Raw genomic sequence first — 15,054 nt, forward strand, 5'->3', positions numbered from 1 at the left:
GGGGCGGTGCTGGCACCGCCTGCCCCTCCGGCCCCCGGTCAGCCCCCGTGTCCCGCCCTTTCAGGCTGGGTTCCTCTGCGTCCTCCCTGGGATGGGACCTCACCTGGTCTCCCCCTGTCCAGGCTGGAACACGCTTGTAACACCTGTAGGGAACAACAGTGGGGTTCAGGTGGTGGCCGGGCTGCCAGGGCAACGAGGACTGGTGCCCTCAGCCAGCTGGAGAACGGATTTGGGTGTGAGGGGGCTGTTTGTGGTGGCACTGGGGGCACCCTCCGAGCCTTCGTCCCACCTTTTGCACTTTTCTTGTTTTGCACCGAGTTGAGCTCCAATTGTCTCTCCACATTTGGAGACGTGGATGGGGATGGCAGAAGGGGTGCCTTACCCCACGGCTCAGTTTTCTCAGCTGTCTGTGGGTGGGCAACCTGCTTACAGGTCTCCCTGGACCTCACCTAAAGCCCATTTAGTACTGCAATGCTTGACACTTGTGGGGTTTCCTATTGTTTATTTTCCCAGTTCTGTTCCTGAAGCAGCTCCCACAACTCACAGGGCAGTCTGCCTGGTGCAGGGACAGAGCATGTGGGGCCCTCAGGTTGGTCAGAGGAGGCAGCTGGCCAGCTTCTCTGCTCTCTCCTTCCTCACTTTTCCCCTGGCTGAACAGTCCCCAGGACGCTGGAACCCTTTGCTGTGCTGGTGGCAGCACCAGCCTCCTGCCAGCAGTCACCACACAAGACTGGTCTCTCCCCATCACACCACACCACAGCAGGTGCCAAGGGTACATGGAAGCGGAGAAGGGGGTCAGGAGTCATGGGAGCCACATCCTGCTGAACTCCCTCCACGCCAGATTTCCTGTTGTTTCAATCGGCAGAGAAAAACAAGAGAGCAAAACAAAGTCAAGGCCAGGCTGGGAGCCCCTTCATCTTGCTATTTATTCCAGAGTAATCTAATTAAAGCCACAGGAAATATGCTTTCCCACAGTGACTGGACATCTTAAAAAAATCCCAGCACAACAAAAGCTCCATGGGCCAGGTCAATGAGGGGACAAGAGCAGCAGAGGCCAGGCTCTGTGGCCTGAGGCATCGGGAGAGATCTGCCCCGGATACTTCTGTACCCGTTTACCTGTTCCCTTGCTTAGATGCCTTGTGGCCACCCACATGGGGCACTGGGGCATCTGGAGGTTCATCCAAGATCTCCTGGGATAGGAGCTGCCACACTGAATCTCCCTCGACACTCTGGAGAGGATCCCCAGGGTCTGGCCCCTCTGCACAGGATTTCAGGAACCCACCCATGGCCTTGCAGGGTGGGGGGGGATGCTGTGGAAAAGAGCACTGGCAAGGCAGGGTGGGTGCAGGAAGAAAGAAAAGGGCTGGAGGAGTATTTAAAACACTTTATTTTAAAAAAAATTCCCAGTTAAAAACACAGTGGCTGTGCCTTTCTGTAGATAACAGACACAGCCTGTGCCCCAGGCTGGCCCTTGGCTCTGCTTCCCAGGTGGGCAGCTCCAAGGCTGTGCCCCTGCCAGGAAGGTAACGTGGCTCTGGGCTCCACCTGGGGAGGGCTTGAAGCTCTGAGCAGCCTCTCTCTTAAAAAACATTTAAAATCAGTTGTGAGAACAAACTCTGTGGTGTTAAAAAAGGAAAGGGGAAGGAGCAAGGGAGGCTCTGCCAGCACTGGAAGGCTGTGGCTGGAGGGCCCACACTCCTGCCTGGGGAGAGCCACAGTGCTCGTGATGTGCAGCAGCTTTTCTTCTTAAAAGAGAAAAAAAATTAACCAACCAACAGTAATTTCTTCCAAATTTTCCCTGCAGCCACAAATTTCACCAGTTGCTCAGGTAAATACGCTGTCTTCCCCATGGCAAATGCTCTTGCAGAAACTGAGCCTTCCTCCTCTGCTAAACAACATGCTTCAGATTCCCTGCAAAGAAAAGGAAGCGGGAGAGGTTTCACCTTATTTTAAGAGTTTTTTTACAGTGAGAACAATCACTGGAGTAAACTCCACAGGGACATGGTAGAGGCCTCAGTGTCAGAAGGTTTCAAGATGTGACTGGACAGAGTGCTAGATAATCTTGTCTAGCCTCCCTTTCCCACAAAAAGGTCGGACCAGGTGATCTTTGAAGTCCTTTAGAACCTGGGCTGTTCCATGATTCCAGTAAGGACAAGGCCCTGTGCTCCTCTGCCCAGCTAGAGGGCATGGTTACAGGGACCCACAGCTCTGTATCACCAACCCTGAGAATCCCAAGGGAAGTAGGAGGCAGATGACTCTGTGCACTAATGAGCAGCCAAGTGAACACAGTTCATCTTTCTAGTCAGTGAGAAAGACTCCAGTGAGCTCTTCTGAAGCCCTCTCTAAAAGGACCTGGAAGCCCAAAGCAGGAGTGTTGGCTTGGACAACTCACCTTTGATAGAGTTCAGAATTTCTTGAATTCTCTGTGGCTCGTTGCGGTCTGGTCTGCAGCTTGGGGTGATCTCCAGCACGTAATCAGGACCATACTCTGTGAAGAACTGGAGGGAAGAGGAGGGGAGAGTCAGCAGAGAGGCCTCTGGTGGCTGAGGCTGGGGGCAGGGTTCTCTGTGGGTACCTGTTTGGAAAAAGGCAAAAACCAGTTTCTCCATCTGAGGGCCACATGTGGCTTCATGACATCAAGGTGGTGCTTCTGCAGTGTCTGTGCCCACCTGGAGTTTTCAACCATTCCTCAGTTCAAGGGCTTGGGAAGCAGAGCCCAATGGTGCAGCCAAAAGCAGTCAAGTGTCTATCCCAGTGTTTAATTTAATCAGATTAACCTGATTTTTTAGTCAACAAAATTCAAGTGCTACCTATTCTACTGAATAATGCCAGACCTGACAACAAGTACTATGCCAACAGCAAAAAATTAGGCATCTTACAGAAGCCCACATTCTGTTCCTGATTTTAGGACAAGCAGTTCACTGGTGGAACCTGCTGTGATGGGACCATGACTCATGGCACCATCAGCACTGGATGTTCAAGGAATTCTACGCTGGTCTTTCCAGGCGTCCTCAGACTACTTAAACACCATTACACTGATGCTCAGTCAAATGTTTCTGGGTCTCCAAACCACAGCTTGGTTTGGAGGTCTTGTTTTCAAGCCCTTCTCTACAAACTCGTAGACAAAAAAAAAAACAAAAAACCAAAACGACCAAAAGACCTCCAGGTTTCTGAATATTGTCTTTCTTTCATAGTAACTTGATTTCAAGACCTGGAGCTGTCAAGAACATCCCCAAGCCCCTCAAGGCTTTAGGAGAAGCAAAGTGCTGAATACGACTGTGTGGAATTTGGTCCATCATTACTAAAAGAGTTTGCCAGACCTGGAGACTGATGGAACAGCACAGCCTAGCCACCTCACAGCCAGTGCTTTAGCAACAATCTGTCCCAGGCCACAAACTCTCAGGAGTTTCCTTCAGGAGGTGAGCAGAGCCCTGTGGCTGGACAGCAGGAAAGCAGTGGTGGGACTGCCTTTAAGCTGCTCACAGTCAGGAATTCTGCGCTGATCTCAAAAGGCTGACAGCTCAGTTTCCACATTTCGTGTTAATCAGAATGGGAATTCCTATTTAAAGTAAAGAAAACATGAAATCAGGAAGTACCAACCTTTGTTTCTGTGCACAGGCACTGATAAGCTATTAAACCACTAGTGGTTCTTTGCCAGAAGCAGCAGGAAAAAAGCCCTGGGAATCTGACAAAAAGGCATCAACCCTGTGTGCACACAAATCCATCCACATACAGTGAAAGCTCATGCTGCCTCCCCTTCAATTATTCCCTAGCTGTGTAAATATTTCATTCCCAGTGGCCTCCAAACCTCTTCCTTCATGGCTTTTCCCTCCATCAAACCTGCTTCCACCAGTTTACCTTAAAAATGCCAACAGCAAAATGCAGGGAGCCTGAAGCATCGCATGGGAAGGTTACAGAGGCTAAAATATACTCATGAGAAGGACTCTAAAATATGCCAAACCATTCAGCTATACCTTCTCTGGGAGATTCTGTTTGGAAGCTCTGTAGGATTAATGCAAGGCGAAGATGTCTCATCCTTAATCACAGAGAACAGGCTGCATCTCAAAGTGCTGGCCTGGAACCTGCACTAGCCAGGTAAGGAACAATGTTACCTTGGACTGCTTCCATCTACAGGGAAAAAAAAGCCTTCTCTAAATACAGTGACTCATGGAGCAAGAGAAGGGAACAGAAGAATTCCCATCAAAGTGAAGTGAATACATACTCATGTACTTCTTCCCCTGAAAATCTGAGGTTTGTAAGGTTTAAGCACATTTGTCAAGTCAAAAATCCAGGAGCAGACATAGGAATCTGGAGTAAGACAATGGCAAAGCACTGCCTGACATCTGACTGCTCTCTGTCACGCTCTGATGCAAGATGAGCCCATCAGAAAAGACAGAAAGTGGATTTTAGGATCAGTAAATGTCAGAGCAAGATGGGCTATGGCTCACAAGGACGATGTTTAAGTATTATTTGAAACTGTCCTCCAAAAAACATTCCAACCATCTTACTGCCTTTTGCTCTGACCCCTGTGAGAGACAGGCTTGCCTTTGTTTACACAGGGCTTTCCTGGTTCACTCTGCGGCTTTTCAAACAGAGCCAAGTATGGATGTGTCCCTCTCCATGCTTCAGAGGAAGAGCTGGAATGCAGGCGGGCAGTAGGAGGGCCCCAAATGCAGTGCACAGCACACAGACACCCACAAGGGAAGGCAGCTGCACCCTGGGCACTGAACTGCTTCATGGAGTTTGCCTTCTCCACAAGAGCCACCCAGCAAACATCTGGACAAGCACTCCCATGGCATCTTAGCATGAAGAGCCCCAGACCACACCTCTGCTGTTCTCAGCTGGATGTTGAGCGTGTGGGGCCATGTGCTGCCCCCATTGTACAAAGGCTACTGAACCATGTTCTCGTGCCCCTGAACAGCACAGAGGTCTCAGGAAAGCAGGCAGGGACCTGCACCAGCACACTGTCACTGTGCTCTCCACAGTGACCTCTGCCCATACCTAAAGCATCAGGATTTCTTGTTTCCTTATTACAGGCATCCTATCCCAGTTTCTTATTACAGAGGCATCTCCCTCTGCTAAGGACCTATGTGCATGTGCCATTGGATATGGGTATTTCTGACTCTGTTGTGTCCCAAAGCCAGGTTCAGCAGCAGGAGGGACTGATACCTATATATCACAGCCTCCATCAGAAATCCTACTTGTTTTGGTGCTCCTGAGAAGCAGAAGGTTCCCACACATGGAGGGACACTCTCTCTTGGGAAAGATGCACAACATGATCCAGTACAAGCTGGTCCATACTGGCACAGAGTGTGCATATCCCCTCAAGGGTGAGAGGGTGCTGGATCTCAAACTCCTGCTTTTGGTGTGCCAACACCTGGGCCATTCCTCCCCAGAACACAGAGCAATGTGTTGAACAGCTGAACCACAGCCCCAAGATGGGAGGGCTTCCCAGGTCCCTGGAAGGGTAGTCTTCCATGAAACTCTTCCATGAGTTTCATCAACCAACGGGCATTCCCATGTCAGGGGAAACAGATTGACTAGATAGAAATTAATTCACACTGTCCAGCCCCACTCAAGACATGAAAAGCACCAGCACTGGCACTGAGACAGCACCTGGCCCCACAGCCAAAGCTTCAAAGCTGCACCTGGTCCCTTCTGTATGTTGATAAAAGCAGGGTTAAAATTCAAAGCCTTGAGAAAGGCAAAAGTACATGCACATCCTAAAGAGCTCTTTGATCAACTGGTGGCTCCCTCCACCCATCCTCTCTGTAACCATCAGAGACTGAAGTTTATCGGTTCCTGAGATCCCCCACAGAAAGCTGCAGCCTCTGCTTTTGGGCACAAGCACCCACCATGCTGCTGGGATAGGGTGGTATTGTTACAGGAGTGTCTCCACAAAACAGGACTAAGTGGCAAGGATGCTGTGTGGATTATTAGGTGGAATGACTGTCTCTTCTGCAAGGAGAAGGGAGGGTTTTTCACAGCATTACCTCGTGATCGGGGATCTCCGAGGACAGTGTTCTCCCAAGGATCACCCCAGTCAAGTATGTCCAGCAGCGAGCTGTGTTGGCAAGGTTGTAACCTCCTGTTTCCAGCAAGAATTGGGATTTTGAGGGGGAAGAGTGGGGAAAGGGAAGAGAGAGGGAGAGATTTTAGTGTAAGGAACAAACTGTGGAGGCAATGTGCACAGTTCACATGAACTCAGCTTATTTCATCCACTCAAGCTGTGCCCAAAATCTGCATTTTGCACCTGCTGGCTACACGAGGCCAGGTCCAAATGACACTGTGTGCAAGAGCAGACCTCTCAAACTGAACCCCAGTTACACCTGGTGGGGCAGAGGTCGGTCCTTCAGCCACCATCTCAGACCCAGCATGAGGTCCCAGCCCCATGTGCTGGACTCTCTCCTGGCAACAAGGAGAGGTGCCCACATGTAGCAGGGAGGGAAGTGCAAGGGCTGCAGCAGAAACAGGGGCTTCCTGCTTTTTAATGCCAGCCTTAGACCCAAAAACCAAAATACGCAAGAAACTCAGGTAAGGTTTTTTTTCAGGAAAGATGACTAGAATAGTAAAGAGAGAGAAACACAATGACAAGACAGGGAGACCGTATTTTTCAACATTCCCTTCTGTTTGGGTTGGTTGTTGTGGGGGCTTTTCCTGCCTTTTTTTTACTCCTTCCCCACTTCCCACTTCAAATGCTTCCACACTCTGCAGTGGTGGGACACTGCTTTGGTATTTTCAAGAGTGACAAATAGTTGTCCCTCATTTTCTGACAAAAGTTTTGGGGTTTTTTGTCTGAAAGGTGACATCCCCAGCATACCCACAGACAGGCCACAGCAGGATTGAACACTCATAACCTTTCCAAAACAAAGAGCATCAGGCACATCAAGTTTTAGGTGTAACATGCTATACCTGATTTCCCCCATCTCAAAAAGGACAGCAGCTAGAGCTGATCTGGCTTCAGGCATGGAGCTCTCCCTGGCACACAGTGGCTTTTGTTGTTCTGAAATGCTCTGTTACAAAAAGCCTGTCCTGTGCTCTCCCCACTGGACAGGCAGCTGGTTATGCAGCACAGCAGAGATAAGTCCACCTTAGCTTTCACTGGGTATCAGAGCCCTGCTGTACTTTGCAGGCAGCCAGTCCTTGTCCCAAGCCCCTGCTTGAATCTAAACGAAACCATTCATTGCCAGGTGCCCAAAGTAGGTTTGGGAATATAGTGCTCACTTTTAAAGAGAAGCACTGGAAGGCTGATCAGCAGAGATGGGAATCAGAGGTGCCACTGAGAAGTCACAATGAGTTTGTGGACCTTTCCTCTTCTCCAGAGGAGCCATGCAGCTTTTAATAAGATGTGAGAGTCAGGATTGAGACTTTCACCTGTCAGTATCAAGGATTTCAGGTGTGAGGACACAGTACTGTACCAGTACTGACACTGCCCAGCACTCACCCTGCTAAACCCCGGCCAGTGCCGAGCCCAAGGACAAGGCACTCGAGGAAGAGTCGCGGGAGGACAAACATGTTTCTCTGAGACCAGCAGGACACACTCACCTCCCCCCAGCACGAGAGTTGCTAGCTGCCACTGCAGGACATACTTGAGGCACTTGCCCACTCCCTCGGGCGTCATGTTGAAGGAGCACATGGGGTCCCCAGCGATGGTGTCGGCCCCCAGCTGCAGCACGACCGCGTCGGGGTTGAAGGCGGCGTACACCTCCTTCAGCACGCTGTGGAGAGGAGGAGCTCTGGGGGTTAATGCCACAGGGATGCTGGTAGCACAGCTCTGGTCCCTCAGATCCCCCAGTGCCTCTCGGGGTTTCTGCATTCTCTGCTTCCACCCAGCTTGTACCAGTCACACTCCCTCTGCTCCCAGTTAGCCTTCTGCCCCCACTGCTTTCCCACAGCAAGTTTAGCTCTCAGAGAACTTATCACCAGGTTGATGAAGGCAAAAGCACCACTGATAACATTGGGGAGGGGAACCTAGTCCTCATCAACTTATGGTAGCATCAAACTCCACATTTGCACTGGCTGCTCTTTGGCTGCAAGACAAATCCAGAGGCTTTTCTCCCCTCTGAAGGTCGCAGTGAAGATCAGGCAAAACAACAATCCTGAACTCTCAGACATCTCTCACTGAGACAGGACAAACAGAGGAAGGCTCTGGCTAGGTTCTCATTCTCCTCTCTCTTATGTGGCTCCTGAGGCAAAAACACCAGGAAAAGCTCTGTGCAAGGTGTAGTCACCCTGCATTGGAGGGAGCCCTGTGCTTCAAGCCCACCACGGTTTTGGGAAGCACAGGCAATCACCCTCAGACAATCAGACATCCACAGTCAGGCCCATGACTGCCTCCCAGCCTGGACAGAACTCAAAATCTCAAAACCTCTTTGTAGAAGCTTTGGTTATACACAGCTTGGAATCTAGGCAGGTTATGATGTCCTTCAGCTGTGAATGCATGCAGCAGGTTCCTCCTGACCAGGCTCCTGGTCAGCCCTTTCAGCCCCTAGAGCTGCTTTTTGGAAGCATGTTTCCTGGCAGAAAGAGGGCTGTTCTACCCCAGCAGCGGCAAGCATCAACAAGCTAGCAGGAGGCATGGCCTCCACACGACTGCCCTACAAGTCTGGAGAGGTTTCAGCCCTCAAGTGTTAGAGCTGAGAGGTGGATGTGCTACTGTGCCCTGCAGCCTGGTGCTGAGGCTCCTCTCCCCCGGAAAAGAACAAGCCCTGCAGCTCAGTTTTGACAAGGGCAATGGTTTGTGAGGCCCATCACCAGCTGAGTGACAGAGGAGCCTGCCAGGAGGCAGCTCCATCACTGTCACATGTTCAGCCTTCAGCCTTTCACTCTTCCAGCATGGACAGAGGGTACTTGGAAAACACTTTTAGCTAAGCCCCAAGCATATGTCCCACAGAATGTCAGAATTTGGTGCACTTATTTGAAGGAAAAACATCTAGCCCTAAGTCCACAGCTAAAAAATACTTGTGCCTTCTCAGTCTCTCCTTAGACACACAAGGCTGACCTGTGGCAGAGACTCTCCAGCCACCCACAAATGTCTCTGTATATTCAGTTTGCTTAAGAACCTGGACAAGACCTCTGAGAACTCTTACGATCCATGCTCACTGCAATCAAAGGGTGCAAGAGGGGAAGGGGCACACCTTAAGAAAGGACTGTAATTAAAAGTAGTAAGCTGTATAGTGTCTTATTCTCTAAAATCCCATCCAAGTAAGATGTACTGGAGCAAGAGGGCTTACGTTTCACAGATCTGGTAATATTTCTCATCTTGAATGCCATCTTGAATGGGCACATTCACGCTGTAATAGCGACCTTTCCCCAGGCCAACATCTGTCACATCACCAGTGCCTGCGCAACAGAAACACCCCAATTACGAGGGAAAGCAGAGGAGCTGCAAGAGAGAGATGTGTGGGATTTCTCAGAGGAGAGCTGAAAGCCAGGACCTTCAGCACACTAATGGAGAAGTCCACTTGCCACCACCAAGAAAGGAGGGTGGGAGGGACCCAGTTCTCTCCTCTGCCCAATTCTGCCATGCAGAGTCGAAGGGGCTCTGCCCAGAGCTCAGTCACAACCACAAAGGTGGAAACACCAAACATGTAGCTCCCTGCTCCTTCCTTCTTCTGGGTCGAGAGGAGAAGCAGCAAGACATCTCTTTTGGATGGGACTTGCATCACTGGTGAGGCCTCAGCAAAGGCATGAACCAAATGAGCACAAACCTCACATGTTCAACTTGCCTGGAAAAAATCCTGGTGAAAACTTGTGCAGAGAAACAGTCATGACTTTCGAGGTGAAACTAAAGGCATCTTCAACTCCTACCAGGAAAGAAAAAACAGCTTTCATTCACCATTCATATAAATGACAGAGCCTGAACACACAAACAGAGCTGCTTGATAAACATGGGGCAGCAAGCAGAGCAGGAGCAGCATGAGCGAAGCAGAAATGCAGATGTGGCTCCATAAATCCATTCTCGATTCACAGAGACCCGAGTTCAACTGCAGCAAAGGTCACAACTGAAATGAATTTGGCAGGTCTCATGCTAGTCAGTACTGAACGGATCTCGATACCTCACGTCAGTGCCCAGGGCAGCAGCACTCGCCTGCGCTGCTCGGCCTGCGAGGCTGGGAGAGGGATCCGAGCAGGGCTGCCTTGGCCAGAGCTTGGCTCTGATTAGAACCAGTGCTACTGGACTCTCTCGCTTTTTCTCAGTGCTGCTGTGGTTCAACATGCCTTTTCTTTTCCTTAAAGACACATTAAAATAGTGGGGGTGGGGGGAGGGGAAAAAGAAGTAACAGGAAACTTAAGAGAAACCAAATGCAGGGAGAAAACGGAGCAAAATGAAACACACCATAAAATTTAGAAGAGTGGGAAATGTTAAATGGTGCTGAAATCGTGTCCCTGAAGGAGAGAGCAGTTTCAGAAAGGCCAGTTCTGGTTTTAGTTTTATAGCATCAAGCCTTCTTTTAAAAGCACCGTTTGCTACTGGCTGCTTCCCTCTTGCACTGGAGCATTAAACAATTAAATCCTGTCAGCAACTGCTCTGCCAGGATGGGAGACTAGGACAACACTGTCTGTTGCTTTAGGTACAAGACTCCTGCCCAGACCCTCAAGAGAGGTCTGAACAGCAGCATCTGAAGGGCAACTTCATAAAACAGGACAAGGCAGAAATGGATTGAGTGAACTCAACTGCACTGAAAGGAGGCAAAGCCACAGCTGTGGCAGCACATAAAGTTCTGCTGCGTCAACAGGCCTTAACTTCTCCCGTTCCTCCCCCTGGGTCTGTGCAGCTGTGCTGTTTGCAGCCTTTGCTGGGCCTTACCATCCCCATGATGCAAATCCAAATCGATATAAAGCACACGGTCAAATTTCTGGCGCAGCCGCAGGATCCCCAGGACGGCATCGTTCAGGTAACAGAAGCCAGAAGCTTCATCCCTGTGAAAACAATGTCCATGACGTTGAACGTTGCCAGTGCAGTCACCACCAGTCTCGGTGCTGACACCCTGACTTTGCAAGTCTCCACCTCACAGGGGCACAGAGGAGGACGAGAACCCAGCTCGCACACCACTGTTACACCTTCAGAGGTCCTCTGCCCGGTCAGAAAAGTCACTGCAGCAAGGAGAGGCATCTGCACATCCATGTTCAAGCTCTCAGGGTTAGACACGGGGTTCATGCAAATTCCTGGGGCTCCCCAGGGACACAGAATAGCACTCTGAAGGCCATTTGGCTGTGGACAAGGAAGACATACTGTCTTGTCTGCACTGCAGACAGGCCCCATGTTTTGGGAGATGGGGGACACAAGTTAAATAAAACATACATCCGTGGAAAATGGGATGGAAACAAATTATTTTACCATTACAGAACCACAGAATTCGGGATCAAAACTTTTACTTCCTCTCCTATTGTGCTGGAAGATCATTATTGATGTTAGAGTTCAGAGCAAACAGCCCCCCATGGAGTGTAGGGAAACCCAAGGTCAACCTTGCACCTTTTCAAACCTCTTATTAAGAAACCAAAAAAGCCACACAAAACAATTTGGCCAACATGTTGCCACATTCCCATTGTGTTCCAAGCTGCATCAATCATTTGACTCTCCACAGTGCTTCTCTATGGACCTCACAAAATCTCTCCTCACTTGAACTGCCGGAGATAACCAAGTATCAAGGAATGGCGGGACATCTGTGAGCATACCTGCTCCAGACCCTCCCTGCAGTCCATGACAGCAACACCACTGGGCAGTGACCGGCCTCCTCTCAGGCCTCTGCCCTGCCCTCTCTACCTTCTGCCTTCCCTCACACCTTGCTTTCTCTCCCAGCTGGATCGCCACACCCTGAGGGTTCGCAGGGGAGCCGGGAGCTAGGAAGCGGGGTTCAGACACCAGGTGAGAAAACACAAGGGAAGAGATTGTTTTCTTACTTCTTTGCATGATGCCACCCTCCAGGCCAGTTAATTGCTACCTTGCACTTGCCGTCCAGCAGGCACTGGGCTGCAGTGATGGTGGCTCCTCCCACGGCCGCCGCATACTCAAAGATCCCTTCAGTGGCTGGACAGTCATAACCTGCAGGTAAAAGTCCAGGTAAGAGTCCACATGTCAGACACAACAGGCCTTTTCCTCCAGGGGAAGCACATTCCTTTTGTTTGAGCCATCTTCTTTAAGTGCGGCTCTGACCTTCTGTTCCAAACACAACGCCAAAGCCATGGCACAAACCCTCACAACAGCTGTCAGCTTTGGACCCACACAGCAGATTTGAGGGGCCTGAGTAGGAATAAAGTTGTGGTGGGTTTGCGTGGTAAGGTGTTCACAGTGGGAGGGCTGCAGGGGTGGCTTCTGTGAGCAGCCACCAGGAGCTGCCCCCATGTTGGACAGAACTCCAGGACGGACCTGCCTCTGGGCAAGGCTGAGCCCATCAGCACTGCGGGCAGAGCCTGTGGGAGAACATATCAAACAAAGGGCAAAAACCACGGTGCAGCACCTGGGAGAGAGGTGAGAGCCTGTGAAAGAAACTACCCTGCAGGCCCCAAAGTCAGCAGGAAAGGAGGGGCAGGAGGTGCTCCAGGCACTGGAGTTCCTGCAGCCCATGGTACAGACCACAATGAGGCAGCTGTGCCCCTGCAGCCCGTGGAGGTCCACGATGGAGCAGAGATGGCCCTGCAGCCTCTCTAGGACCCTATGTCCCAGAAGCAGGGGAGTGTGCCTGAACAAAGCTGTAACTCCATGGAAGGGACCTACACTGCAGCAGGTTTGCTGGTAGGACCTGTGACTCTGCAGGGGATCCATGCTGGAACAGCTTATTCCTGAAGGACTGACCCCATGGAAAGGGACCCACACTGGAGCAGTTCCTGAAGGACTGATTCCATGGAAAGGGACCCATGCTGGAGCAGCTTGTTTCTGAAGGGCTGACCCCATAGAAGGGACCTACTCCTGAGCTCACCACTCTAACTGCAGCTGTAGCAAAAAAAGCATCCTGGTCCTGACACTCAGCTAAGCTCTCGCTGAAGACACACGTCCTTACCCAGTCCATACTCCACAGACTCCGGATGGTCATCATCCCCCTCCTCACTGACCTTCTGCAGGTGCTGCAGGTAAGCATCTGTGTGGAAACTTGCCATCTCCTCCATGGAGGCCACTTTTGGCTTGACTATCCTAGGCAGAGAGAAGGAAGGGAGCATGTCAGGACAAGAGGGCCTAGGGTTTGGCTGGAATGCTCAGCTTTAGCCTTTAACCTAGAAGCCTTCTTTTGGCAGTTACTGTGGTAAAAGCAAACAAAAATCCCTCTTTCTCTTGCACCAGACTGCCACTCCAGTGAGCAAACATCCAGCTGAGCTGGCCTTGACTCCAGCGTGGCACTGCCTGCTATGCCCAGCCCAGGGAAGAACACCTACAGGTGCTGCCTGCACTAACCTTCCTATTTTGCTTCAAGTGTTTTTCCCCCTTTTCTGCATGTTCTCCCAGTATGAGCAATGCCCAGTGGATCCAACATTCTGGTTACATACAGAGGCACTAACAGAAGGAAAAGTCCAGTCCCAGCTGCTGCAGCAGGATCCCACCCTGCTAGGTCAGGAGCTGGACAGCACTTCCCAAGTGCTCTGACCTACACCTGCATCAAAGCAGAGACCACTGCTGTTCCCAGCACCTTCCTGGGTTTGGGTGCTTTGCAGTCTGCCTAAACAAATCCTGCAACACACTGAACCCTCTCCAAATCTCAGACACTGGGGGCACACATGGGCAGCACAGTATAGGAAAGAATGGAAAGACAGCAGGAAACTCCCAGCTCTAGGCTGGTCCCAGTGCCAGGCACTTCCCAGTCCCTGACAAGGCAAACAGCCCTTCAGGTCTGCTAGATGATGGCACCTGCAGCCAGGTACCAAGCACACTCTGCCAAAATGGCTACAAAAAAAAAATTCTTTTAAAAAAGAAGTCCCAATAGGACCTTCTGACCCTGCTGAACTGGAGCATGGGATTTTTTTTTAAGAACATAAGAGAGGCTGAGCTAAGCCTTTTATTCCCTGCATATGCTCCAGTGTAAAAAGCCAAATGAAGCAGGAGGGATCTCACTCTTCTGCCCCAGGTTTCACCTTGTCTTCTCTCCTGAACAGCCCCAAGACCTCACAATAAGTCTCCCACATCAATCACGACACAGCAAAACAACAAGGTCCCTCTCTGTATCGGCACTGACTGAGCAGTGGATCTGGAGCAGCACCAAGGTTGTCACCCTGCTCCGAGCCCCAAGCCTGGGGGTGACAGACACTCTGCAGAGAAGGCACGAGAAAAATCTGTGCTCCACCAGACCAGGAGAGTAACCATGAATTACACCTTCCACTGTAATCGTGTCCACGTAGCAAAACAAGCACTTTCCTTAGATCCTTAGAAATACACACTGTGTAGATTCCTTAGAAATACACACTGTGGGGGCTCCCTGCCAGCAGGGACAGCGTGAAACCTGAAGTTACTCAGCACCTTCCAAACCTCAGCGGAGAAGAAAACATCCCTTCACAGAAAACGGGAGCACTTACTTCATCTGGTCGAGCAGGCAATACGCCTCAATCAACGAATGCACCATGCTGGCCTAAAGAGAAGAGTACATCTGTGAGAGCAGGAGACACAAGGGCAGCAACCGGAGGCATGGGGGGGGGCCAAGGAAGGACTCGCAGCCGAGCTGTGGCTGTGACTCCCCCCGCAGCGGCTCTCCCGGCACGGCTGGAGCCGGGCAGGGCATCCCGGGGGTGCGGGATGGGCCTCCCGGCGTCCCGGGCAGAGGCACAGCCGGGGAAAGGAAGCGTAGCGCTTCAGTGTCGCTGTCACGGCGCTGCCAGGGGCGGTGTGAGGGCACAGACGGGCCCCACAAACACTGAACCGCACACTCTCCGCGCCGGGGCCCGCCCCTGTCCCTCCGTCCCGCGTTCCCCGCTCCCCTCCGCCGTTGCCGGGCCCCCCCGCCCCGCCACCACCGGCGCGGCGCTGACCCGCCTTGGGCACTTTGCAGAGGGAGTCGCCCGAGAAGCTCCACGTACTCCGGGGCATGTACACGTAAGACCGGCCGGCGAGCCGCCGCCATCGGAGGCCCA

The 15,054-nt window shown here is 51.4% G+C and overlaps 2 protein-coding genes across 5 annotated transcripts in view; both read right to left on the reverse strand.

Moving 5' to 3' along the window:
* LOC103754909 (ribosomal protein S4 X-linked) overlaps window positions 1-1,286 on the reverse strand; it is a 7,298-nt gene extending 6,012 nt beyond the window's left edge. The window contains exons 1-2 of the mRNA XM_029963774.1: window positions 1,117-1,286; window positions 104-143 (exon numbers count right to left, since the gene is read on the reverse strand). Of these exons, the coding sequence (XP_029819634.1) occupies window positions 104-143; window positions 1,117-1,286 (210 nt within the window). The remainder of the gene's footprint in view (window positions 1-103; window positions 144-1,116) is intronic.
* Window positions 604-14,601, reverse strand: HDAC8 (histone deacetylase 8). Of its 4 annotated transcripts, XR_001922000.2 has the most exons (11): window positions 14,503-14,597; window positions 13,002-13,132; window positions 11,905-12,046; window positions 10,811-10,923; window positions 9,729-9,806; window positions 9,234-9,342; window positions 7,546-7,718; window positions 5,994-6,088; window positions 2,393-2,498; window positions 1,773-1,911; window positions 604-846 (listed from the first exon to the last, which is right to left on the reverse strand). XR_001922000.2 is itself a non-coding variant. In XM_018083276.2 (10 exons), exons 1-10 carry the CDS (start codon window positions 14,547-14,549, stop codon window positions 1,889-1,891), a joined length of 924 nt encoding a protein of 307 aa, XP_017938765.1. In that variant the 5' UTR covers window positions 14,550-14,601; the 3' UTR covers window positions 1,470-1,888. The 4 variants fall into 4 exon arrangements, 2 of the variants coding, with proteins under 2 accessions (XP_017938765.1, XP_008919032.1); XM_018083276.2 differs by lacking the exon at window positions 604-846 and having other exon boundaries at window positions 1,470-1,911; window positions 11,946-12,046; window positions 13,054-13,132; window positions 14,503-14,601; XM_008920784.3 differs by lacking the exon at window positions 604-846 and having other exon boundaries at window positions 1,471-1,911.
* Window positions 14,602-15,054: the final 453 nt, after the last annotated feature.

Source organism: Manacus vitellinus, unplaced genomic scaffold, assembly GCF_001715985.3.
Source record: "Manacus vitellinus isolate BGI_N305 unplaced genomic scaffold, ASM171598v3 scaffold_62_pilon, whole genome shotgun sequence".
Classification (NCBI taxonomy): Eukaryota; Metazoa; Chordata; class Aves; order Passeriformes; family Pipridae; genus Manacus; species Manacus vitellinus.